General features: G+C 43.6%; 1 protein-coding gene across 1 annotated transcript in view; it reads right to left on the bottom strand.

Moving 5' to 3' along the window:
- The window catches only part of impg2a (interphotoreceptor matrix proteoglycan 2a), a 98527-nt gene that overhangs the window by 56303 nt on the left and 16197 nt on the right, over nucleotides 1–26027 (bottom strand). Inside the window, 5 exon segments of the mRNA XM_068039986.1 lie at nucleotides 10072–10221; nucleotides 22942–23000; nucleotides 25241–25299; nucleotides 25604–25627; nucleotides 25742–25773. Of these exon segments, the coding sequence (XP_067896087.1) occupies nucleotides 10072–10221; nucleotides 22942–23000; nucleotides 25241–25299; nucleotides 25604–25627; nucleotides 25742–25773 (324 nt within the window).

Raw genomic sequence — 26027 nt, 5'->3', positions numbered from 1 at the left:
TTTCAATGCTGGAACAAGGCTGGAAACCTGACTGGATGGATTCAAACATGGAATCGTGGAAAAGATGGGTATAGATTTGGGAGACGACAAGACATTCAAGGTCTTTGGATAGGAAAGGAAGGTGGGAAATGGGGAGGTAGTGTGCAAGGACATGGGGTCAAGGGTGGATTTTTTGAGAGAGGGGTGGTGACAGCAGATTTGAAGGGGGGGGGTGATGGTGGGGAACTGTTAACAGTATCAGCTAACATGCACCCAAGAAGTGAATTTGAGTACAAAGAACAAAGAAAAGTACAGCACAGGAACAGGCCATTCGGCCCTCCAAGCCTGCGCCGAACTTGATGCCTGCCGAAACTAAAACCTTCTGCACTTCCGGGGTCCGTATCCCTCTATTCCCATCCTATTCATGTATTTGTCAAGATGCCTCTTAAACGTCTCGATGGGAACCTGCTTCCACCACCTCCCCCGGCAACAAGTTTCAGGCACTCACCACCCTCTGTGTAAAGAACGTGCCTCACACATCCCCTCTAAGCTTTGCCCCTCTCATCTTAAACCTATGTCCCCTAGTAACTGACTCTTCCACCCTGGGAAATAGCTTCTGACTATCCACTCTGTCCATGCCACTCATAACTTTGTAAACCTCTGTCATGTTGCCCCTCCACCTCTGTCGTTCCAGTGAAAACAATCCGAGTTTATCCAACCTCTCCTCATAATTAATTCCTTCCAGACCAGGCAACATCTTGGTAAACCACTCCAGGACATCACTGCAGGAGTACCTCAGGGTAGTGTCCTAGGCCCAACCATCTTCAGCTGCTTCATCAATGACCTTCCTTCAATCATAAGGTCAGAAGTGGGGATGTTCGCTGATGATTGCACAATGTTCAGCACCATTCGCAACTCCTCAGATACTGAAGCAGTCTGTGTAGAAATGCAGCAAGACCTGGACAATAACGAGGCTTGGGCTGATAAGTGGCAAGTAACATGCGCGCCACACAAGTGCCAGGCAATGACCAGCTCCAACAAAAGAGAATCTAACCATCTCCCCTTGACATTCAATGGCATTACCATCACTGAATCCCCCACTATCAACATCCTAGGGGCTACCATCGACCGAAAACTGAACTGGAGTAGCCATATAAATACCGTGGCTACAAGAGCAGGTCAGAGGCTAGGAATCCTGAGGCGAGTAACTCACCTCCTGACTCCCCAAAGCCTGTCCACAATCTACAAGGCACAAGTCAGGAGTGTGATGGAATACTCTCCACTTGCCTGGATGGGTGCAGCTCCAACAACACTCAAGAAGCTCGACACCATCCAGGACAAAGCGGCCCGCTTGATTGGCACCCCATCTACAAAAATTCACTCCCTCCACCACCGACACACAGTGGCAGCAGTGTGTACCATCTACAAGATGCACTGCAGCAATGCACCAAGGCTCCTTCGACAGCACCTTCCAAACCCGCGAACTCTACCAACTAGAAGGTCAAGGGCAGCAAATACATGGGAACACCACCACCTGCAAGTTCCCCTCCAAGTCACACACCACCCTGACTTGGAACTATATCGCCGTTCCTTCACTGTCGCTGGGTCAAAATCCAGGAACTCCCTTCCTAACAGCACCGTGGGTATACCTATCCCACATGGACTGCAGCGGTTCAAGAAGGCAGCTCACCACCACCTTCTCAAGGGCAATTAGGGATGGGCAATAAATGCTGGCCTGGCCAGTGACGCCCACATCCCGTGAATGAATTTTTTAAAAACCTCCTCTGTACCCTCTCCAAAGCCTCCACGTCCTTCTGGTAGTGTGGCGACCAGAATTGCACGCAATATTCTAAGTGTGACCTAACTAAAGTTCTGTACAGCTGCAGCATGACTTGCCAATTTTTATACTCTATGCCCCGAACGATGAAGGCAAGCATGCCGTATGCCTTCTTGACTACCTTATCCACCTGCGTTGGCACTTTCAGTGACCTGTGGACCTGTACGCCCAGATCTCTCTGCCTGTCAATACTCCTAAGGGTTCTGCCATTTACTGTATACTTCCCACCTGCATTAGACCTTCCAAAATGCATTACCTCACATTTGTCCGAATTAAATTCCATCTGCCATTTCTCCGCCCAAGTCTCCAACCGATCTATATCCTGTTGTATCCTCTGACAATCCTCATCACTGTCCGCAACTCCACCAACCTTTGTGTCGTCCGCAAACTTACTAATCAGACCAGCTACATTTTCCTCCAAATCATTTATATATACTACAAAGAGCAAAGGTCCCAGCACAGATCCCTGCGGAACACCACTAGTCACATCCCTCCATTCAGAAAAGCACCCTTCCACTGCTACCCTCTGTCTTCTATGACCAAGCCAGTTCTGTATCCATCTTGTCAGCTCCCCTCTGATCCCATGTGACTTCACCTTTTGTATCAGTCTGCCATGAGGGACCTTGTCAAAGGCTTTACTGAAGTCCATATAGATAACATCCACTGCTCTTCCTTCATCTATCATCTGTGTCACTTCCTCAAAAAACTCAATCAAATTAATGAGACACGACCTCCCCTTCACAAAACCATGCTGCCTCTCGCTAATAAGTCCATTTCTTTCCAAATGGGAATAAATCCTGTCCCGAAGAATCCTCTCTAATAATTTCCCTACCACTGATGTAAGGCTCACCGGCCTATAATTTCCTGGATTATCCTTGCTACCCTTCTTAAACAAAGGAACAACATTGGCTATTCTCCAGTCCTCTGGGACCTCACCTGTAGCCAATGAGGATGCAAAGATTTCTGTCAAGGCCCCAGCAATTTCTTCCCTTGCCTCCCTCAGTATTCTGGGGTAGATCCCATCAGGCCCTGGGGACTTATCTACCTTAATGCTTTGCAAGACACCCAACACCTCCTCCTTTTTGATAATGAGATGACTGAGACTATCTGCACTCCCTTCCCTAGGCTCATCATCCACCAAGTCCTTCTCCTTGGTGAATACTAATGCAAAGTACTCATTTAGTACCTCGCCCATTTCCTCTGGCTCCACACATAGATTCCCTTCTCTGTCCTTGAGCGGGCCAACCCTTTCTCTAGTTACCCTCTTGCTCTTTATATATGTATAAAAAGCCTTGGGATTTTCCTTAATCCTGTTTGACAATGACTTCTCATAACCCCTTTTAGCCCTCCTGACTCCTTGCTTAAGTTCCTTCCTACTTTTTTTTAAGATTAGATTAGATTAGAGATACAGCACTGAAACAGGCCCTTCGGCCCACCGAGTCTGTGCCGACCATCAACCACCCTATACTAATCCTACACTAATCCCATATTCCTACCAAACATCCCCACCTGTCCCTATATTTCCCTACCACCTACCTATACTAGTGACAATTTATAATGGCCAATTTACCTACCAACCTGCAAGTCTTTTGGCTTGTGGGAGGAAACCGGAGCACCCGGAGAAAATCCACGCAGACACAGGGAGAACTTGCAAACTCCACACAGGCAGTACCCAGAATCGAACCCGGGTCCCTGGAGCTGTGAGGCTGTAGTGCTAACCACTGCGCCAATGTGCCACCCACTACTGTCTTTATATTCCTCAAGGGATTTGTCTGTTCCTGGCCTTCCAGCCCTTACGAATGCTTCCTTTTTCTCTTTGACGAGGCTCACAATATCCCGCGTTATCCAAGCTTCCCGAAACTTGCCAAATTTATCCTTCTTCCTCAAAGGAACATGCTGGTCCTGGATTCTAATCAACTGACGTTTGAAAGACTCCCACATATCAGATGTTGATTTACCCTCAAACAGCCACCCCCAATCTAAATTCTTCAGTTCCTGCCTAATATTGTTATAATTAGCCTTCCCCCAATTTAGCACCTTCACCCGAGGACTACTCTTATCCTTATCCACAAGTACCTTAAAATTTATGGAATTATGGTCACTGTTCCCGAAATGCTTCCCTACTGAAACTTCGACCACCTGGCCAGGCTCATTCCCCAATACCAGGTCCAGTATGGCCCCCATCCCTAGTTGGACTACGTACGTATTGTTTCAAGAAGTCCTCCTGGATGCACCTTACAAATTCTGCCCCATCCAAGCCCCTAGCACTAAGTGAGTCCCAGTCAATATAGGGGAAGTTAAAATCACCCACCACTACAACCCTGTTACCTTTACATCTTTCCAAAATCTGTCTACATATCTGCTCCTCTACCTCCCGCTGGCTGTTGGGAGGCCTGTAGTAAACCCCCACCATCGTGACTGCACCCTTCCTATTCCTGAGCTCCGCCCATATTGCCTCGTTGCATGACCCCTCCGAGGTGTCCTCCCGCAGTCCAGCTGTGATATTCTCCTTAACCAGTAATGCAACTCCCCCACCCCTTTTACATCCCCCTCTATCCTGACTGAAGCTTCTAAATCCTGGAACATTTAGCTGCCAATCCTGTCCTTCCCTCAACCAAGTCTCTGTAATAGCAACAACATCTAATCCAAGTACTAATCCAAGCTCTAAGTTCCTCTGTCTTACCTGTTATACCTCTTGCATCGAAACAAATGCACTTCAGACCACCAGTCCCGCTGTTCTCCGCAACATCTCCCTGCCTGCTCTTCCTCTTAGTCTTACTGGCCTTATTTACTAGTTCCCCTTCATTTATTTCACTTGCTGTCCTACTGCTCTGGTTCCCACCCCCCTGCCACACTAGTTTAAACCCTCCCGAGTGACGCTAGCAAACCTCGCAGCCAGGATATTTGTGCCTCTCCAGTTTAGATGCAACCCATGCTTCTTGTACAGGTCCCATCTGTCCCTGAAGAGATCCCAATGGTCCAGATATCTGAAACCCTCCCTTCTACACCAGCTGTTCAGCCACGTGTTTAGCTGCACTATCTTCCTATTTCTCGCCTCACTGGCACGTAGCACAGGGAGTAATCCCGAGATTACAACCCTAGAGGTCCTGTTTTTTTTTTTTAAACTTACTACCTAACTCCCTAAACTCCCCCTGCAGGACCTCATCACTCTTCCTGCCAATGTCATTGGTACCGATGTGTACCACAACCTCTGGCTGTTCACCCTCCCCTAGTCAGCAGTTTGGTCAGAACAGGAACAAGAGACGAGTCTAATGGACAAGATGAGCTCAGAGAAAGCAAGACAGGAGGTGGGATAGAACAGGGATGTCCAACCTTTTTCCATGAGGTGCCACATTAAAATGTGGGTTGGGGGGCTGTGAGGAGCAGTCACTGAGACTCACCGTCTGCACATCTTCAACCATGCCTGATGGCTAGAAACTTTAACAGCCACTAATGTTGGTTTTACACAGTGTTCCATCTGGTAAAGCCGCTGTGATGTTACCATAGACAGTGTCTTGTACATGCAGCTGCCACCAGCCCTCCTCCTCCTGCTGCCGCCACTCAGGAGCTTGGCCTGTTTGTTGACAGAGGTGACATATGGGCTGAAGACTTTACTTTGTTGCTAGGGGAGGTGGAGTCTCTCTCTCTCCACCCCCTCTCTCTATCTGTCTATCTCTCTCCCCTCTCCATCTCAGTCTCTCTTCCCATCTCCCCCACCTCTCTCTCTCTCTCATTTAAAGGGTTGCCTGAATATCTCTCTCTCTTTGTGCTCCCTCACGCACTCTGTCTGTGTGCTGGCCCACTTCCCGCTCTCCCCTCCATCTCTTTCTCTCTCCCTCTCCCCCACAGCAGCCATCCCCTGCTCACTCCCTGAACTGCCCGATAAAAACAGGGGCAGCCGATCCCAACACGCCTGCACCACGAACCAAGCAGCGCTCACCCTGCCTGGGCAGCTAGCTGCAAGTCACACAGGATTGGCGGGGTGGATAGAAACCTTTGGTGGGCCGGATTCTGGCCTGTGGGGTATGTATTGGACAATCCTGGGATAGAATCTAGAGAAAGACACGAGTTGAAGGCTCGGGTAGTAGGGAACATTAGGGGAAATTAATCCTAATTAGAAGAGTGTTGCCCTTTAACTTTATCTTGGTGTTTCTCCTATGATTAAATAATCTGTGGCATTTACCACTTTAATGTTTGTCAAAATGAGCTAGCTACACCAAATGGAATTTTTTCATTCCTAGTCTTTTTTCTTATTACTGTCTAATAATATGTCAGAGATAGGCAAAGTAGGGCGGAATATCTCCCCATAATGTGCATCAAAAAATAAGCAAGGACATCATTTTAATGTTATAATTCATTTTAAATGAATTAAAATTACGGCATAAACAATTTCTAGTGTTTTCCACCTAAACTGTGATTACTTTCATCTTCTTTTTCTCCTTCTTCTTTGGCCTCCTTGTCTCGAGAGACAATGGGTAAGCGCCTGGAGGTGGTCAGTGGTTTGTGGAGCAGCGCCTGGAGTGGCTATAAAGGCCAATTCTAGAGTGACAGACTCTTCCACAGGCGCTGCAAATAAAATTGGTTGTTGGGGCTGTTAAGCAGTTGGCTCTCCCCTTGCACTTCTGTCTTTTTTCCTGCCAACTCCTAAGTCTCTTCGACTCGCCACAATTTAGCCCCGCCTTTATGGCTGCCCGTCAGCTCTGGCGATCACTGGCAACTGACTCCCACAACTTCTGAGCAATGTCACAGGACTTCATGTCGCATTTGCAGACATCTTTAAAGCGGAGACATGGACGGCTGGTGGGTCTGATACCAGTGACGAGCTCGCTGTACAATGTGCCCTTGGGAATCCTGCCATCTTCCATGCGGCTCACATGGCCAAGCCATCTCAAGTGCCGCTGACTCAGTAGTGTGTATAAGCTGGGAATGTTGGCCACCTCGAGGACTTCTGTGTTGGAGATACGGTCCTGCCACCTGATGCCAAAGATTCTCCGCAGGCAGCGAAGATGGAATGAATTGAGACATCGCTCTTGGCTGACATACGTTGTCCAGGCCTCGCTGCCGTAGAGCAAGGTACTGAGGACGCAGGCTTGATACACTCGGACTTCTGTGTTCCGTGTCAGTGCGCCATTTTCCCACACTCTCTTGGCCAGTCTGGACAAAGCAGTGGAAGCCTTTCCCATGCGCTTGTTGATTTCTGCATCGAGAGACAGGTTACTGGTGACTGTTGAGCCTAGGTAGATGAATTCTTGAACCACTTCCAGAGCCGATATTGATGGATGGAGCATTTCTGACGTCCCGTCCCATGATATTCGTTTTCTTGAGGCTGATGGTTAGGCCAAATTCGTTGCAGGCAGCCGCAAACCTGTCGATGAGACTCTGCAGACACTCTTCAGTGAGATGTTAATGCAGCATTGTCAGCAAAGAGGAGTTCCCTGATGAGGACTTTCCGTACTTTGGTCTTCGTTCTTAGACAGGCAAGGTTGAACAACCTGCCACCTGATCTTGTGTGGAGGAGAATTCCTTCTTCTGAAGACAAACGCATGTGAGAGCAGCAGGGAGAAGATGATCCCAAACAGTGTAGGTGCGAGAACACAGCCCTGTTTCACGCCACTCAGGATAGGAAAGGGGTCTGATGAGGCGCCGCTATGCTGAATTGTGCGTTTCATATTGTCATGGAATGAGGTGATGATACTTAGTAGCTTTGGTGGACATCAGATCTTTGCTGGTAGTCTGAAGAGACCACGTCTGCTGACGAGGTCAAAGGCTTTGGTGAGATCAATGAAAGCAACGTAGAGGGGCATCTGTTGTTCGCGGCATTTCTCCTGGATCTGACGAAGGGAGAACAGCATGTCAATGGTGGATCTCTCTGCTCGAATGCCACACTGCGCCTCAGGGTAGACACACTCAGCCAGCTTCTGGAGCCCGTTTAAAGCGACTCGAGTGAAGACTTTCCCCACTATGCTGAGCAGAGAGACTCCACGGTAGTTGTTGCAGTCCCTGTGGTCACCTTTGTTTTTATAGAGGGTGATGATATTGGCATCGCGCATGTCCTGTGGTACTGCTCCCTCATCCCAGCACAGGCAAAGCAGTTCATGTAGTGCTGAAAGTATAGCAGGCTTGGCACTCTTGATTATTTTAGGGGTAATGCCGTCCTTCCCAGGGGCTTTTCCACTGGCTAGAGAATCAATGGCATCACCGAGTTCCGATTTTGTTGGCTGTTCATTCAGCTCATCCATGACAGGCAGTGACTGGGCTGCATTGAGGGCAGTCTCAGTGACAACATTTTCCCCGGAGTACAGTTCAAGGTAGTGCTCCACCCAGCAGTCCATTTGCTTGTGTCACACTAATACAAAATGGGCATTCAACTCTCGGTTCTTTCCCGCAAGCAGAGAGGATTCAAAGTAGTAATCATATTATTGTTGTCATAGATTTTGTGCATGCAACTCAAGTCTATTTTTGGTTGGGGGAGTTGTTTTTTTTTAACCACCACTTTGTTAGGTTATATTTTGTGTCAAGGATAATGGTAGTGGCATTTTTCAGTGCCATTTAAACTGACAGCAGAGGTTTCTCAATAAAAGTCCTTTTGTATTGATGTTATTTTGAAGAAGAGGAACAAAGGAGAAATACCAGCAGATGAAGTTGTACAATATCAATCTAACTGGACCCACCGTTACCTCCCAACTCACTTCCATTTACAGAAGCACACTTAGCTGGAACTATCAGAGAAATGTGTCTCCATAGCCTGCACTTCACAAGAAATAATTGTGCTGTGTGTGTAACTGACCTCCAGCCAAACTCTGCTACAGACACAGGGCTACCAGTGGCTGTCAAGATCACGATTTGATGGGAGGGTCCAAATTGTTCCCACCAAGACAAACAGCACCTTAATCAAGGTCACATCCAGCCATGATCTTGTTGATGGGCAGTACCTCATTATGCCTTTAGATCTGAATGACAGCAGCCCAATGACACCAATAGATCTGTAAAGACTGAACTAACTATTCTCTATATGTGATCCCCAAGTATATGAGAGCAGGGAGAAAGAAAGTTCCATACTTGAGCCTAAGGCTACCATAGCAGCAATCTAAGCACCATGAATGGTCTTACGGCGTCTGTCTGTGATGGGTCCACTGCAGATGCCAACGGAGTTGTTCGATACTGCTTGCAGTGTGAGTCCACGGACATCACTGCACAGAGTGAGGAGCAAAGTATTCAACATTGGTTTTCAACCGTTTCAGCTTTCACTGATCCAAAAGGTTCTGGCTCAGAAAGCATCTTCTTTTAAAAGCAGGCCTCGAAAGGTCTGCATCCCTGAGTGCTGCAACCAAGGATGGATGTAAACTGACCCTTCAGACAACAGGTTCCTGGATCATTACCTGTACATTTTTTTGATGTCGCTCCTCTACCTTACTAACTAATCCCCAGGTGCTTGTGCTGGAAGTACCAGCAGACTCAGCACTCTACCAATGTAGTGATTGTAAAACCTGTGTATCAGATTGGAAAATGCACCCCACTATGTCCAGGAAATGACAACTGCAACCTTTGCAACTTTGATGTAAATATATATATATATATATATATATATACACATACACACACACATACATATAGCAAAAATTGCATAAAACTGTTCTATTTAGCGTGAAAAGGATTTATAAAGTCTTACTACTTAGAAGCACAGCTCAAATCTGAACAGTTCATTTATTCCCAGTGACAGGGAATCCTACTTCTGATATAATGCAATGTCCATATTAAACACAAGGGAATCATTTCCAATTCAACATGGAACTTTTCTGACTAATGAGATACCTTTGAAGTCACACTTATAAAAGGTAATCACAAAATAAAGAAAGCAAGTCTGACCTCTAACTGTCCTAACGATCTGCCCAAGAACCATTAGTTTAATTGAACCGGAGGCGCACAGCAATTGCCTTAAAGTTACACACAGCCGCATTTGTGTCTTATAAAGGTAATACATTCCTATTCTTTTAAAACCTATTTCTCCTACCTACCATGAGCAGTGCCATAGGAGATCTGCAAATTTTAACAACTGTTTCTGTGCAACCCACATTTATTATCTCAGATAGATATATAATTAATTAGCATTGCTTTCTCTTGTTGATCATATCTAACTGTGGCTCACAAATTCGAGTAATTGTATTTACATGTACATGGCTCACGTTGATCAAAGTTTTCTTAACATTGTCACAAAATACCCTTTTTTTAAATCGTCTATTAAGTCTTGATCTTACCTTGACATTGACATAATCAGCTAATTTCTGATAATCCATTGTAGCTGGATCAGAGAGTTCCTTAGTATAATTCTCCCCAACAAGCTGGATGGTGAATTCCAATATTTGATTTGAGGGCTTCTTTGTAACTTGTTCAATGTCACTGGGGACCTGTGAGGATTCAGGCATAAATTACTAAAATACTCAAAGACAATTCATTTTGACCTGGCCCAATTTAGCTCAACTCATTTCATTTGTCTATTAATTTCTGATATTAATAACATTACAAAGGGGGCACTGTAATGGAGGAAAATGGGATCTAAACATTTCTACTGTAGGACAAGCCTGATGACATGCAAGACTCTAGAGGGAACTGGATAATGGAGACAGTTAATGCACTGTTTTTTCTTCTCTGGAACCTGGATTTAGTCCAAGACAAGATGAAGGAATGAAAGACCTCTCTTTCTGGTGGCTCTTAGGGTACCAATGTGAAATAACTTTGGAGCAAACTTAAGCCAATTTCCATTGAGGATAGGCCCCAAAGCACAAATATGCCTTTTAATCTGGTACTAATACAGAGAAACAGCATCAAAGTTAATGGAAATAAAATATGTTTTGCTCTTGCCATATATAACAATATAGCTCATGATGATTCAAATGAAATATTTAATTATTGCATTTAACTGGTTTGCTCACTAAGTTGTTGAAGATAATTTAATTTGCAACTTTACCTCAGACTTATTCCACACTGGGAGCTTTTTGAAAAAATACACAGCATAAGCAAATTAGCATCACTTTGAACAGTTTAAAATAAGCCCACAGCATCCATCCCGTTGAAACTCAGCTGACGGAAAAAGTCCCAAGATTGTAAATTCCAACTCCCATTCCTATCTTGCAGCATATTAAATACCTTTAGTGCTGTCAAAATATTGCTAATAATTTCTGATGTCTTATTGATCCAATGATCAAAATGGGATTATTCATCTTGTTATATAGCAGAACGTGTGGCATAGATGGAGATTCAAACAAGATAAACGTCAAACAAAACGGAATCCAAAAATTAGGGAATGTAAACCAATGATGACCTATAGCTACTCAATGCCCTTGACTAGCATTAGTTCCTTGGGAATACCAATTTAGCCTTCCAGCCATTAGACTTTCACAAGTATAAATAAGCAATAATAGATGTACATGTGCATTTTCTAATCAATAGAAAATAAGCTGGACAAACAACAGAGAAATTCTGGGGCTCATATAAAACTCTTGGCTGTTTATGCATCGTCTCATTTCAGCTGCCCTTTGAATACTTCTATTTAAATAATGAATGTTATTCATTATTTGCTTTTCAAAGTATAATCTGTGCCTGACAAATCCAGAATGCTGAATGAACACATAGAGCTAACTTTGATCCAGCCATCCTCCCACACTATGTTAATGACCAATTACTGATGTTAATTCAACTCCCTCAAACTGTCGAGTCTCAATCTTTGTCATGAGCACTTTGTAATTCAAGATATTCAAAAATAGAAAAATAAAATGACAGCTGTACAAAACTGCACATTTGAAGCATATTCAAACTGTGCTGGTCAAGAATGTGAAGAAAAAGCTTTAAATAGTGGCTCAGGATTTTTAGCTGCATAGCACTGCTTTTAAATACTGAGGAACGAGGTCCAAATTCCAGCTGCAGCTGAGCTTTTTGTTTAGGATGGCCTGTTACGGGGAAGCTTGATCCCAGGCTAGGCTCTGAGGTGATGCACCTCTCACTCGAGGAGGCTCCATCTCAATGACTACAGTCAGACCATAACATCATTCTTAATGGAGAAGAGGTTAATGAGGATATGAGATATGGATTAAAAAATGTTAACAGGGCAGAGATTGCATTATTCCAATTAGAATGGTTAATTAAAAAGGATACATAGGATCAGTGCTACAGCTACCCATCATAAATCTTTTGTCAAAAATGGAACTACCTCCAAGTCCAATTATAACTTCATCCATGATTCTTAATGCATGCCATAGAATCTCAAGAATAATAAAACAGAAAATAAGGAATGTTATCCAATTTTGATCCTAAGTTTTTGGAAAAGAAGACTGGCCAGAAATCCTGACTACAGAACATAAGGAAGCTACTAGCACAGGAAAAATTAACATTAAATTAGTAACATTTGGAAACAGAGAAAGAAGAATAAAACATATGGAATCTTGAGCTGATAATCTCAAACATTTTTGTTGAATAATTGCATTTTGTTGGAAAAGAATAATGTAAGAAAATAATCAAATACCACAGATGTCTACAGGCGTTTAAATAAATACTTACTTTTGATCCTTGCTATTTACAGATTTTTGTTATGATTCTATTAGATGGCACTATAAACACAAAATCAGGACAGTTTCAAGGCTTTGAACAAACACTGGGAGGAAAATCGGATACCCCCTAGAAACAGGTGGTAGGAATTACAATGTGCGATTAATCTGCACCATTTAGTTCCAATCAATCATTTACATGATTGTGGTGTGCAGCCAATGCCGTGCACAATGTTGAGTGGCTCCACATATGAGTAGGGGGTGCAAATTGGTGAGAGGCTAGCACTACCTTAAGCCAGCCTCTTAAAGGGGAAGGGCATTTTGACTGGAGCTGGAAGTCATTCTAAGAGTGAGTTTGACCTAGGAAAGACACAAAAAATGGCACATGACAGAGAGCATCCTGCAAGGTTCTCTGATGTAGTACTGGTGGCTTTGGGCTAGGAGGTAGACAGGAAGAGAGAGGTCCACTACCCACAGGGGATCAGCGGCCCCCCAGCCAGAAATTGTGACGGCAGTGAGTGCAGATAGCCATTGTAGTCAATGCCAGCAGTCTAGCCCTGAGGACCTGAATTCGGTGCTGCAAGATGACCTCATACAAGTGGTCTAGATCAGTGAATGCATCATCAAATGCCATGTCCTTGTTAATTGTATATTAATTATGTTCAATTGTGTGCAGGTAGTGGGCATTAACTGGTGTTCACTTGAATCCTATAAATAGACACAGACTGAAACTGTGGTTGTTGGTTCGGAGGTATATGCCTGTAATAACTCTGTAAATAAATATAAAAGTGTATAAAGATTGGCTCCAGTTCTACCCTTCACCAACTGGCTTTCTGGAATATAACAATATATTTCCAAGTCAGGATAGTGTATGACTTGGAGGGAGCTGGCATGTGGTTGTGTTCCCATGCATCTGCTGCCCTTATTCTTCCAGGTTGTAGAGGTCGTGGGTTTAGAAGATGCTGTTAAAGGAGCTTGACAAGTTGCTGCAGTGCATTTTGCAGATGGTGTACACTACAGCTACAGTGTGCCAGTGGCGAAGGGAGTAAATGTTTAAGGTGGAGAAGAGTCAATCAGACTCGTTGGTGTTGTGTGTTGTTGGAGCTGCACTCAACAAGGCAAGTGAAAGGGTATTCCATCACACCACTGATCTCTGCCTTGTAGATGGTGGGAAGGCTTTGGGGCATCAGGAGGTGAGTCACTTGCCACAGAATTCCCAGCCTTTGACCTTCTCTTGTGGTCACATTATTTATATGACTGGTCCAGTTGAGTTTCTGGTCAATGGTAACCCCCAGGATGTTAATAGTGGGGGATTCAGTGATGGTAATGCCACTGAACGTGAAGGGGAGATGGTTAGATTCTTGTTGGAGATGGTCATTGCCTGGTACTTACGTGGCATGAATATTACTTGCCACTTATCAATCCAAGCCTGGATGTTGTCCAGGTCTTGCTGCATGAGGACAAGGACTGCTTCAGTATCTGAAGAGCCAAGAACGGTGCTGAACACTAACCTACAGGGGGCAGGCATGAGGACTGTATCTCCTCAGTCTGATGGAGCAGACAGTGCTCACAATCATTAGAGCAGCCATGACTGACACCTCAGGCAGCAGCGGGGCTGAAACCATCAACGATGATGTGCGCGCTCATAACGAGTCCTCCTTCTCGTATCCCACTTTCCCCCTCAGCCACAATCCCACAACCTGGCCAGGGAATGATGCAGGAGCAAGAAATAAAAGAGGAAGAAGAGACTGACGATGAAGAAACACCATCACACGCTCTCACATTCATAGCCACCAGCTCAGATGTTGGCACTGTGCGTACTTTAAAGGGCAGCATAGAGGCAGGATCTGCACATGATGAGAAACCGGGCGCACGTGACCTGCAGCAAGGGCAGGGGGAAGGGGTAGTGCAGGTGCAGCTTGCTGAAGGGCATGGTTGCCGAAAAATCCTGCTGCAGAGGACTCAGGTGGGGACTTCGATGGTGTGATATACAGCAAAAGGCTGATGGATATGCACAAAGAAATGTTTAGAAAGTCTGCAGATACTGTCAAGGAGCATGGAGGGGCATGGCATCAACCTTGTACATGGCTTTGCACAGAGCTTGCAGCCTATCTTTTCCAACGTGGAAGTGGTGGTCAACACTATTTCCACACTTGTGGACTTAACCATGTTGCAACGTTTGATGGCTGTTATCTCAGCTTCCATAGTAGAAGCTCAGACTGGAATCATGTAAGCACAGCTTGTTGCCACAAGCTGGTCTGGTCTGTTGACCAGACTACTACCATCGTGGCTGCGAATAGTAGTGTTCAAAGGGATTTGCAGGGTCTTACAGCAGTCCATCAATCTGTCCTCCAGCAGATTGCTAGGATTGCTGAGGTGCCGCCCCAGGGGGAATGGCAGTGACACCGTGGAGCACGAACCTGCTGTCCTCTTTCAGAATGACAGAACTCGTCCATCCACCACTGCCACTCTGACCGTGCCCTTGATGTTGCCTGTCAGCCAGCCCAGACTGTTGCCGCCCGTGGTGAGGATGTGCAATCCAGAGCCAAGCCCTCAAGGTCCAGAGCTGCTTGAGGTCAGCCTTCAAGGCCATCTGCAGTCTCCCCAGTGAAAGTCGGCAGCCTTCCACAAGCCATGCTGCAGCCACTGGGATAGGTCAGCAAAGGCACTTGCAAGGCATGTGCTAAAGGGAATGCACAAAGGTGATTAGTTGACTTTTGTATGGAATATTGGATGGTTTGATTGATAAAGTTAGTTTGTTTTGTGGTGGATTTTATTACAGCATTGTGGTCAAGAGGATAAGGTGTGGGATTATTGATGAATGGGGAATTAGGGTTGCTTTCACTGATACTGCAGTCAGATGAGCCAATCATGGACAGCCCGTCCAGAAAGGGAACGTGTTGCTTGCATTCTCCCTTTCTGCTCCTCAACTGCACACCGTATACCTGGTAGCAAGGGTTGTGCCCTCATGATGCAGGATGCAGCAGACCATGACAAATCATGACACGACCTCTGGCAAGTACTGCAGGGCTTCTCTAGAGCAGTGCAGGCAGCAGAAGCATTGCTTAACCACCCCCGTGGTTTGCTTGCTGATATTTTGTGTGGCAGTATGGGTCTTATCATAACAGGGTTGTGCACCAGAGTCATGAGCCATGTGGTCAGTGGATAGCCCTGGTCACACAGTCCCCACCCTCTGGTTTCTCATGGTGGCTCAAATGCTGATGGTACAGTAGACTGCTGCAGAATAAAGGCACATGACTGCTGCCAGAATACTGGGCATTGACTTGCATGATGCGTTGCATATGGTTACACACCAGCTAGCCATTGAGAGAGTGGAAAGAGAGAATGTAATGTATTCCCCTCTCTTTGTATATAGAGCTGCAGTGATCTCCTTTATATAGCAATGAATAGCAAGCTGCGAGACATTGGCAATGTTGTCTTCTCCAGCCTGGAAGGAGCCCTACACAAAGAAACGCATGATCACAGTCACCTTTACAGACACTGCCAATGCCGTCCTCAGATCTGCCTGCAACAGCAGGCAGATTTCAGTGAGTAACTCTTCAGTGAAACAGCCATTGCACACACTGTTCCTCACTTAGGTTGAAGTAAGAGAATTGCTCCCTGAAGACCCTGGATGCATATGGTCTGCTGCTGAGAGCCCTTCTCTCCCTCCTCCCCCTGGCTCTTCGAGCACCTTGGCCTCCACCGTGTCACCTCTGCTCATTCTCCAAGTCATGCTACAGGTCAACAGGGATAGAAACTACTGCTCCCATGGTTGGGAGTAAGTGGTCTGAGCAGGGCCCTTGAGGTCAGAGCTAAGGCCTTCACCATGTACCACACCAAGACTGAAAACTTTACCAACTTCACCTAGTAGTATAAACCGTCAAATACTTGTACTAACTCAGCAACAGCCAGTAGAAATCCATCAACAGCTAACCTGCAAGTAGTTGACAATTCCTTTAAATAGCACAGACGTGGGGTCCTTCCTGCTGCTGAACGCATGTTCAGCTGTGAAAGGTTAAGAGAGGATGTTAGCTGGAGCATTGAGGCCAAAAATGGCACCACTAGAGTCAAATCAGTGTTACAAGCTGACTGGCATCACACTCTGCCTACACTGCATACTTTCAGTGCACGCTCATAACACATGCAAAATGGCATCCTGTGCGGCCCACACCAGAAATACGCACACGTGCAGCGCACATCCCATTTTGGACCCAAAATTGCACCTGTTGCACAGAAAATACAGGTACTATGCATCCAAACTTTGCAGCCATTGGCTCACTAATAATGTATTGGTAGTACGGCTTGAAATATCCCCTACACAAAATTATATAGGTGACAAAATTGAAAACATGTCATACAAGGCTATGATCAATTCTTGGTAAAGTGCCCACTACTTTTCCCATGGATTTTCTTAAATGGGTAGTTTACATTCTATACCAACCAGAAGAGAAAGTACTTGAGGATAAACTAGTCTTTCCAAAAGGTTTTACAGGTGTGTTTCACAATGAATTCTTTCCTCATTCCAATGCATTTCACGAAGAAGTATGGATTGCTTAGGTTAAACTTGTCCTGATAGGAACCACAATTATTTTCAGCAGCCTCCAACATATTGAGCAAGCTAATAAAAACATACTATGAAAACAATACAATTCCTATTCCTCTTGCTATTAATAGATTCTTAAAACTTAGTCTTATCATCTAACCATATCTTGCTATATTTTTCCATCATATTCTTTTCAACCATTGTGAGACAAAAATGAAGCACCTTGGTCTATGATGTTTCGCATGACAAGCTTCTTTCTTTCTGTCTTGGTAAATACAGGGTTAAAAACCCAGGAACATTCAGTGAAAATGGTCCAGCACGTTTAGCTACACAACAGCCCCACACAACAGATGTTCTGCTTGCGATGGGTACCTAAGGGAAGGGCCAAGACTTCAATGGAAATACCAGCATCCTACCAGTTTTATTTGATCAGCAAGTGCAATTGAGTTTATGAGATAGATGTTCATATTTAAAAACGTATATCTCTGTCTCATTTTCCAACTGAGTAATATGTCAGAAATCATTAGGGAGATATAGACAGGCTACAGTGACTCCATGGCTGGTCAGCAGTGAACCACCACATAAGGTTAGCATTCGGGGATCTTTTGCATAGTAAACATAGCTGGGTGTTTTATTTATCTTTTGAGCAGGGACAGTTGGGCTTGTAATTATTGTGAAAATACAGTGAAGGTGAACATAAGAAATAGGAGCAGGAGTAGGCCATTCGGCCCCTCAAGTCTGCCCCGCTATTCAATAAGATCATGGCTGATCTGCCCCAGACGTCAGCATCTCTTTCATGCCAGCTCTTCATAGCCCTCAACGCCACGATATTTCAAAAATCTATTTACCTCCTCTTTAAATACTTTCAGTGATCTAGCCTCCACAACTCTCTGGGGTAGAGAATTCCAGACATTCACTACCCGCTGAGAGAAGATATTCCTTCGCATCTCAGTTTTAAATAAGTGTCCCCTTATTCTGTAACTACGTCCCCTAATTCGAGAATCCCCCCCCCCCTCCCCCAGTGGAAATATCTTCTCAACATCTACCCTGTCAAGCCCTCTCAGAATCTTGTATGTTTCAATAAGATCACCCCTCATTCTTCGAAACTCTAATGAATTCAGGCCTAACCTGTTTAGCCATTCTTGATAAGTCAACCCCTTCATCCCAGGAATCAGCCTAGTGAATCTCTTTTGAACTGCCTCCTTTCTTAAATACCGAGAATAAAACTGTACACAGTACTCCAGGTGCGCCTCACCAACACCCTGTACAGTTGTAACACGACTTCCCTATTTTTAAAAGCCAACCCCCTAGCAATAAAGGCCAAAATTACATTTGCCTTCTTAATTACTTGCTGTATTTGCATGCTAACCTTTTGTGTTTCATGCACAAGAACACCCAGATCCCTCTGTGTTGCACTTTTTTGAAGAGTCTCTCCATATAAATAATAGTCTGCTTTTTGATTCTTCTCCCAAAGTGCATGACCTCACACTTTCCTACATTAAACTCCATCTGCCACATTTTTGCCCACTCACTCAACCTATCTATATCCCCTTGCAGATTCCTTATGTCCTCATTACAACATGCCCTCCCACCTATTTTTGTATCAACAACAAATTGGGATATATTACACTCTGCCCCCTCCTCCAAGTTGTTACTATAGATAGTAAATAATTGAGGCCCTAGGACTGATACTTGTGGCACTCCACTAGTTATGTCTTTCCAACCTGAAAAAGACCCATTAATCCTGACTCTCTGACTTCTGTGAGTTAACCAATCCTCAATCCATGCGAATACATTACCCCCAATATTGTGAGCTCTTATCTTGTGCAATAATTTTTTATGTGGCACCTTATCGAATGCCTTCTGGGAATCTAAATACACTACATCTACCAGTTCCCCTTTATCAACTTTGCTTGCAATATCCTCAAAGAACTCTAGCAAATTTGTCAAACATGATTTCCCTTTCACAAAACCATGTTGACGCTGTTTGATTGTGTTAAGCTTTTCTAAATGTCCTGCTATTTCTCCCTTAATAATGGACTCTAGCATTTTCCCAATGACCAATGTTAGGCTGACATGCCTATAGTTGTCTCCCTTCCTTCTTGAACAGGGGCGTCACATTAGTGGTTTTCCAATCCGCTGGGACCCTCCCGGAATCCAGTGAGTTCTGGAATATTTTGACCAATGCCTCCACTATCTCTGTAGCCACTTCCTTTAAAACCCTTGAATGCAGGCCATCAGGTCCTAGCGACTTGTCTGCCTTTAGTCCCATTAGTTTGTCAAATACTTTGTCCCTAGTGATAGAGACTGTTACAAGATTTTTCCTCCCATTAGCTCCTTGCTTATCTGATATCTGTGGGATGTTTATAGTGTCCTCCACCGTGAAGACTGATGCCAAATATAGGTTTAAATTATCTGCCATTTCCCTGTTCCCTGTTATCAATTCTCCAGTCGCATCCTCCAAAGGTCCCACGCTCACTTTAACTACTCTCTTTCTTTGTATATACCCATAGAAGCTCTTGCTGTTTGTTTTTACATTTATTGCCAATTTAATTTCATAATCAATTTTCTCCCTCTTTATTAGCTTTTTAGTCATCCGCTGCTGGTTCCTAGAAAAGTTCCCAATCATCTGGCCTACGATTATTTTTCACCAGCTTTGTATGACTTAGTTTTTGATTTGATACTCTCCTTGACCGCCTTTGTAAACCACGGGTGGTTCATCCTTCTCATTGAGTCCTTTTTTTTGACCGGGATAAATTTTTGCTGAGCGTTATGAAATATCTGCTTAAATGTCTGCCACTGCTCATCCACTAACCTTCCCCTTAGTTCATCTTCCCAGCCCACTTTAGACAACTCTTTCTTCATATCTCCGTAATTGCCCTTGAAATTAGACTTAGGCAGGGATCCAAAACAGGTGGAATTGCATTGGTCATCCACCCTGCCCAATATTCAGTTCCATTGACTTCAATGGAGTAAATATCAGGAGTACAGGATAATGGGCAACAAATGCAGTTCTGCCCGTTTGCATCCATACCCATGTTCAATTTCACCTCCAGTGTGTATTCCTACTTTTCAGGTATACATTTTCTGCTCAATAAATTTGTCTGATTATATCTTTAAAAACATGTAAATATTACTCTTCAAACTTAAAGGAAGAGAAGTTCAGAGTTGCAGTCCACAAGGCTCTAATTTACCCTCTCTCCATTCATAATGTATGATAATAAATATTTTTCCTGTGGTTTGTTGGACACTTACTTCACAAAAGGTGAGTCAATGGAGTTAATAAGGACTTCTTTATAAAGCTAGAAACTGTAATTGTATTATTCATTCTAGTTTACTACAAAATATTTCAAGAATTGTTCTTTGGTGGGTGCCCTGAAGATTCAGATACTCAAACATTTGACTCTTAACCGAGCAGTAAGTCAATGGCTTCAACCTATTCAAAATCCCGGAACATATTTACATAGAATATACAGCATAGAAACAGGTTATTCAACCAACTTGTGTCTGTTGTTACATATGAACATATGAATTAGGAGCAGCAGTAGGCCATTCGGCCTGCTCGCCATTCAATACGATCATGGCTGATCTGATTGTAACCTCAACTCCCCATTCTTGCCTGCCCCAAATAACCTTTCACCCCCTTGCTCATCAAGAATCTATCCACCTCTGCCTTAAAAATATTCAAAGACTCTGCTTCCACCGTCTTTTGAGGAAGAGAATTCCAAAGACACATGACCCTCAGAGAAATAATTTATCCTCATCTCTGTTGTAAATAGGCAACACCTTATTTTTAAACAGTGACCCCTAGTTCTAGATTCTCCCACAAGGCGAAACATCCTTTCCACATCCACCCTGTCAAGACCCCTCAGGATCTTATATGTTTCAATCAAGTCACCTCTTACTCTGCCAAACTTCAGCGGATACAAGCCTAGCCTGTCCAACCTTTCCTCATAAGAAAACCCGCTCATTCCAGGTATTAGTCTAGTAAACCTTCTCTGAACTGCTTCCAATGTATTTACATCCTTCCTTAAATAAGGAGACTAATACTGTACACAGTACTCCAGATGTGGTCTCACCAATGCCCTGTATAGCTGAAACATAACGTCCCTACTTTCGTATTCAATTCCCCTCGCAATAAATAACATTTAGCTTTCCTAATCACTTGCTGTACCTGCATACTAACCTTTTGCAATTCATGCACTAGGACACCCAGATCCCTCTGCATCTCAGAGCTCTGCAATCTCTCACCATTTAGATAATATGCTTCTTTTTTATTCTTCCTGCCAAAATGGACAATTTCACACTTTCCCACATTATACTCCATTTGCCAGATCTTTGCCCACTCACTTAACCTATCTATATCCTTTTGTAGCCTCCCTATGTCCTCTTCACAACTTACTTCCTACCTATCTTTGTGTCATCAGCAAATTTTGCAATCATATCTTTGGTCCCTTCATCCAACTCATTTATATAAATTGTAAAAAGTTGAGGCCCAGCACTGATCCCTGTGGCACACCACTTTTTACAACATGCCAACCAGAAAATGACCCATTTATGTCTACTCTCTGTTTCCTGTTTGCTAGCCAATCTTCTATCCATGCCAATAGTTACCCCCTACACCATGAGCTTTTATTTTCTGCAATAACCTTTGATGTGACACCTTATCAAATGCCTTCTGGAAATCTAATTACAGTACTTCCACCTGTTCCCCTTTATCCACAGCACATTTTACTTCTTCAAAAAGCTCCAATAAATTGGTTAAACATTATTTCCCTTTCACAAAACCATGTTGACTCTGCCTGATTACCTTGAATTTTTCTAAGTGCCCTGCTAGAAAATCTTTAATAATAGTTTCTAGTAGCTTGTTTGGGGGAGTCTAGACAATTTTCAGCCCTTAGCAGACCACCAGGTGAAAGCTTTATGGTAAGGAAGAGGGAAAATGTACACTCAGTGGGCTGGGTTTTATTTTCCCGCTGCTGCAAAATGGCGGCCTGCAAGCACGGGCCACACACCGCCATTCCGTCACGATCTAGCACACGGCAGCTCATTATAATATGCAGGGCGGCCGCCCTCCCCTAATCACGCGGCGAGGGTGGCCTCAGCGACGCTGTCAACGGCGTCACCTGTTTCTGCGCAAGTGCCATTTTTAAAGGGCTGTCAGGCCTGTATTGACAGATCAAAGTTGACCCCGTCCCCCCACTACACCAGAAAAGCCCAGGTTACCCCTTTTCCATCCCAACTGCACTAAGTGCAGAGTTCAACCCTTCCCCCCTCCACCCACTACACTGACAATGCAGAGTTGACCCCTTCCCCCATCCCCACTTCACTACAAATGCAAAGATCCCCCCTTCCCCACATTGGAGGCACCAGCTTTTCCTGGATAGGAAAGTGAAGGTGCAGGAGTGCCGCAGGTAGGTCGGAGGATCTGGAGCTGCTGGTAAGATCGCACCGACTTCCATTTAAATGTATTTAAATCAGTGATTTGAATATTGAAATGCAGGACCCACTGGAGAACAGCGGAGAAGTCACCATGGAGCTTCCCCACCGTCGGGAAGATCGGGCCAGGCATTCCCGGCATTGGGCTCCGTGACAGGCCGCTGCGATCTTCGGCACCCCTCCCACCCCACCTCCCTACTCCCACCACGAAACCCGACGTTAGGAGTTCAACAAAATCCAGCCCAGTAATTCATTCCTCTTGAATCACACCTTCTCTAGGTCTCTAATGATATCATTCATTGAGAAATATATGTTAACAATAGTGTAAAGTTATAACAACAATCTGAAGAACTGTATTGACACCAATCATATAATTTTAAAAAAAATTTCCGCAGTATTTTAAAACTACAAACCATAATCCAAGAAGATCTGTCTTTAGTAGAAAGAGAAAAGAATACACTACCAAAATTGAAGTTAGTCACCCCAACTCTCATCCATCAATGATTCGATCATATCTCCTTAAGCTGAATTCTGATATTAATTAAAAGCAACATATTGATTTATAATATAAAATGTAAAAGATCTACGTAAATGGGACTTACAGTGTTCTTATTTTCTTCAACTGTGATGTTCGTGCTATCAACAGAAACTCCATCGGCATCTGGCAATGAAATACAAGGTATGTTATTAAATACTTGCGGACTTCAAGGTCTTTATTTAGACTTTCCCTGGCTCCCTGTCTTAGTTTCCTTTAGTAGTTAGTTCCCCGGTCACCACCTTCTCAAGGCCAATTAAGGCTGGGCAATAAATGCTGGCCTTGCCAGCAACACTCATCATAAGAACGAATAAAAAAAAATCTGCATGGCTGCTATCAGGCAGCTCTATAATTGATTGAGAAAAGTAATACAAAGGTGAAGACATACAACACCAATTTTTCTCTGAGATGAGCTGTGATGCAATATGGAGGTCTTTCAACTCTCCTACAATAGATCATGGAATCACAGAATGATACAGAATAGGAGGTGGCCATTTGGCCAATCATGCCTGTCCTATCCAATTAGTCCCACTCCCCTGTTCTTTCTCCCTGTTCTGTAAATTTTTCCTCTTCAAGTAATTGTCCAATTCCTTGTTGAAAGTTATCACTGAACCTGTTTCAATCTCTTTTTCAGATAATGCATTCCAGATCACCACAACATGTTGAATAAACAAACTGTTCGCATATCTCCTCTGGTTCTTTTGCCAATCACCTTAAATCAGTGTCCTTTGGTTACAGACCCTTCTGCCATTGGAAACAGTTTTCTTTATTTTCTCTATCTAAACACTCATGTCTTTAAACATCTCTATCAAATCTCCTCTTAACCTTCTCTGCTCTAAGGAGAACTAACCCAGCTTCTCCAAAAAATTGAAGTTCCTCATCCCTGGTACCATTTTAGTAAATCTCTTCTGTACCCTCTCCAATTATCTTCTATATTTTCAAAATCAGGGTGGGGACTCAATGTTGGTTGTTCCTGCATTTTCAGCTCGAAGAGACGCCTGAGGGGACCAGGATATCATTTTGGAAGCTGACAGAAGTGGAGTCCACCTAACGGTCCAGGTTGTAGCCTTGAAGCCAGGGAAAAAACAATTTTAAGAACATAAGAAATAGGAGCAGGAATAGACCATACAGCTCCTCGAGCCTGCTCCATCATTCAATATGATCATGACTGATGATCTGCCTCAACTCCACTTTCCCACCTGCTCCCCATATCCCTCGATTCCCTGAGACACCAAAAATCTGTCTATCTCAATCATAAATATACTCAATGATGGAGCATCCACAACCCTCTGGGTAGACAATTCCAAAGATTCACAAAACATCCTGAATGAAGAAATTTCTCCTCATCTCAGTCCTAAATGATCATCACCTTTTCCTGAAACTGTGCCCCTGTGTTCTAGATTTACCAGTCAAGGGAAACAACCTCTCAGTGTCTACTCTGTCAAGCTCCTTCAGAACCTAGTATGTTTCAATGAGATCACCTTGCGTTCTTCTAAACTGCAGAGGATATAGGCACAATTTACTTAGCAGACAATCCTCTCATCCCAGGAACCAATTTAGTGACCCTACACTGTATTGCCTGCAAAGCAAGTATATATTTCCTTAAATATGGAGACTAAAATTGCACGCGGTACTGCAGGTGTCGTCTCACCAAAGCAGTATACAACTGTAGCAAGATTTCCTTATTCTTCTATTCCAATCCCCTTGCGATAAAGGTCATGCCATTTGCCTTCCGATTTGCTTGCTGTACCTGTATGAGTACACCCAAGTCTCTCTGAACATCAACATTTAGAAGTTGCATGCCTTTTAAAAAATATTCTGCTTTTCTATTGTTACTAACAAACTGATTAACTTCATGCTTCCCCACATTATACTCCACCGGCCACCTAGTTGCCTACTCATTTAAACCTGTCTATATCTCTTTGCAGCCTCTACATGACCTCCTTACAGATTACATCCCAACTAGCTTTGTATCATCAGCAAACCTGAATACATTACTTTCGGTCTCTTCGTCTGTCATTAATATAGATGGTAAATGTGGCTCCCTTACAAAGGGGTCACTGTAAACAATTTTCTGGGGGAGGAGGCCCAGCCATCATGTCTGGAAATGGCAACCTCCAGTAGGGGAGTCTTCAACTTGTCTCCACCATGGCAGGTACCCTAGATGTAGCAGAAGTATCTATCATTCTCATATAAATCAATAAACCTTTCCGTCTCCAGAACCTTTTGTGAGGTCAGCGGGTGAATCTTGGCAGATATGCTGGGATACGCTTCTTCCCACGAATTTCCGCCCCATTGAAATTTATTTTGACTGTTATAGATCTCACCGCTTAAGCAAATAAAAATTGAATAATAAGTGTACAGACCTTTCCGTGTGGAGTTGTTTTCAGTTGAAGTTGCATTCATGGTTGTGGTTGATTCTAGACTAGAAAGGGAATTGTAACTTGTTTAAGAGTTTGCACAAACACAAGGAGGTAAATCATGCTGTGCAATATATTTTGGAAAAGGCAATAGCCCATTTTATTTTGCATGACTTAATGCCTGTATTAAAATATTGAGGTGAAGAATTTCATACAAGCACATTAATTACCAGATATTGCACAGTGCAATTTCAACACCATAGTGAATTACAAGATTTAATTTTCAAATCATACTATTTAATAAAAATGTCTAATTTCTACAAACGCACTTCTGCATTTTCTAAGCTCTAGTGTGAAATATGAACTTACGTGCACAAGCCTTCATTACGTGAACTTGCAAAAATATAAATTTTGTTAATTTTTCTGTGATAATTAATTTTTAATTTAAATATTATAATTTAATACATTACTAACCATGGAAAATGTGTTTTATAGAAATCTACTTACCTGCTCACAATTTCTGTCTGCAGAGATACTTTCTGGGAAGGAAAGAAAGTTCTCATTGGAATGAGTGCAAAAATAATACAAACCATAAATGATTGAACCATTCAATAAATGGTATTGTGCTTCACAAATGGAATTTTAATTTAAATTAAAGTCTGCAATTGGAAAATTCAAATGAATTAAACTACAGTCTACATCACACTTCATTTAATGTTCCTTAGAAAGATAGATAGGTGGAATAGAAATTAGCTGTGCATGAGATAGGGTGGATAATGTTGCAAAGGTGGAA

This window comes from Heterodontus francisci, chromosome 10 (assembly GCF_036365525.1).
Source record: "Heterodontus francisci isolate sHetFra1 chromosome 10, sHetFra1.hap1, whole genome shotgun sequence".
NCBI lineage: Eukaryota > Metazoa > Chordata > Chondrichthyes > Heterodontiformes > Heterodontidae > Heterodontus > Heterodontus francisci.
This window is presented reverse-complemented; position numbering and strand designations above follow the sequence as displayed.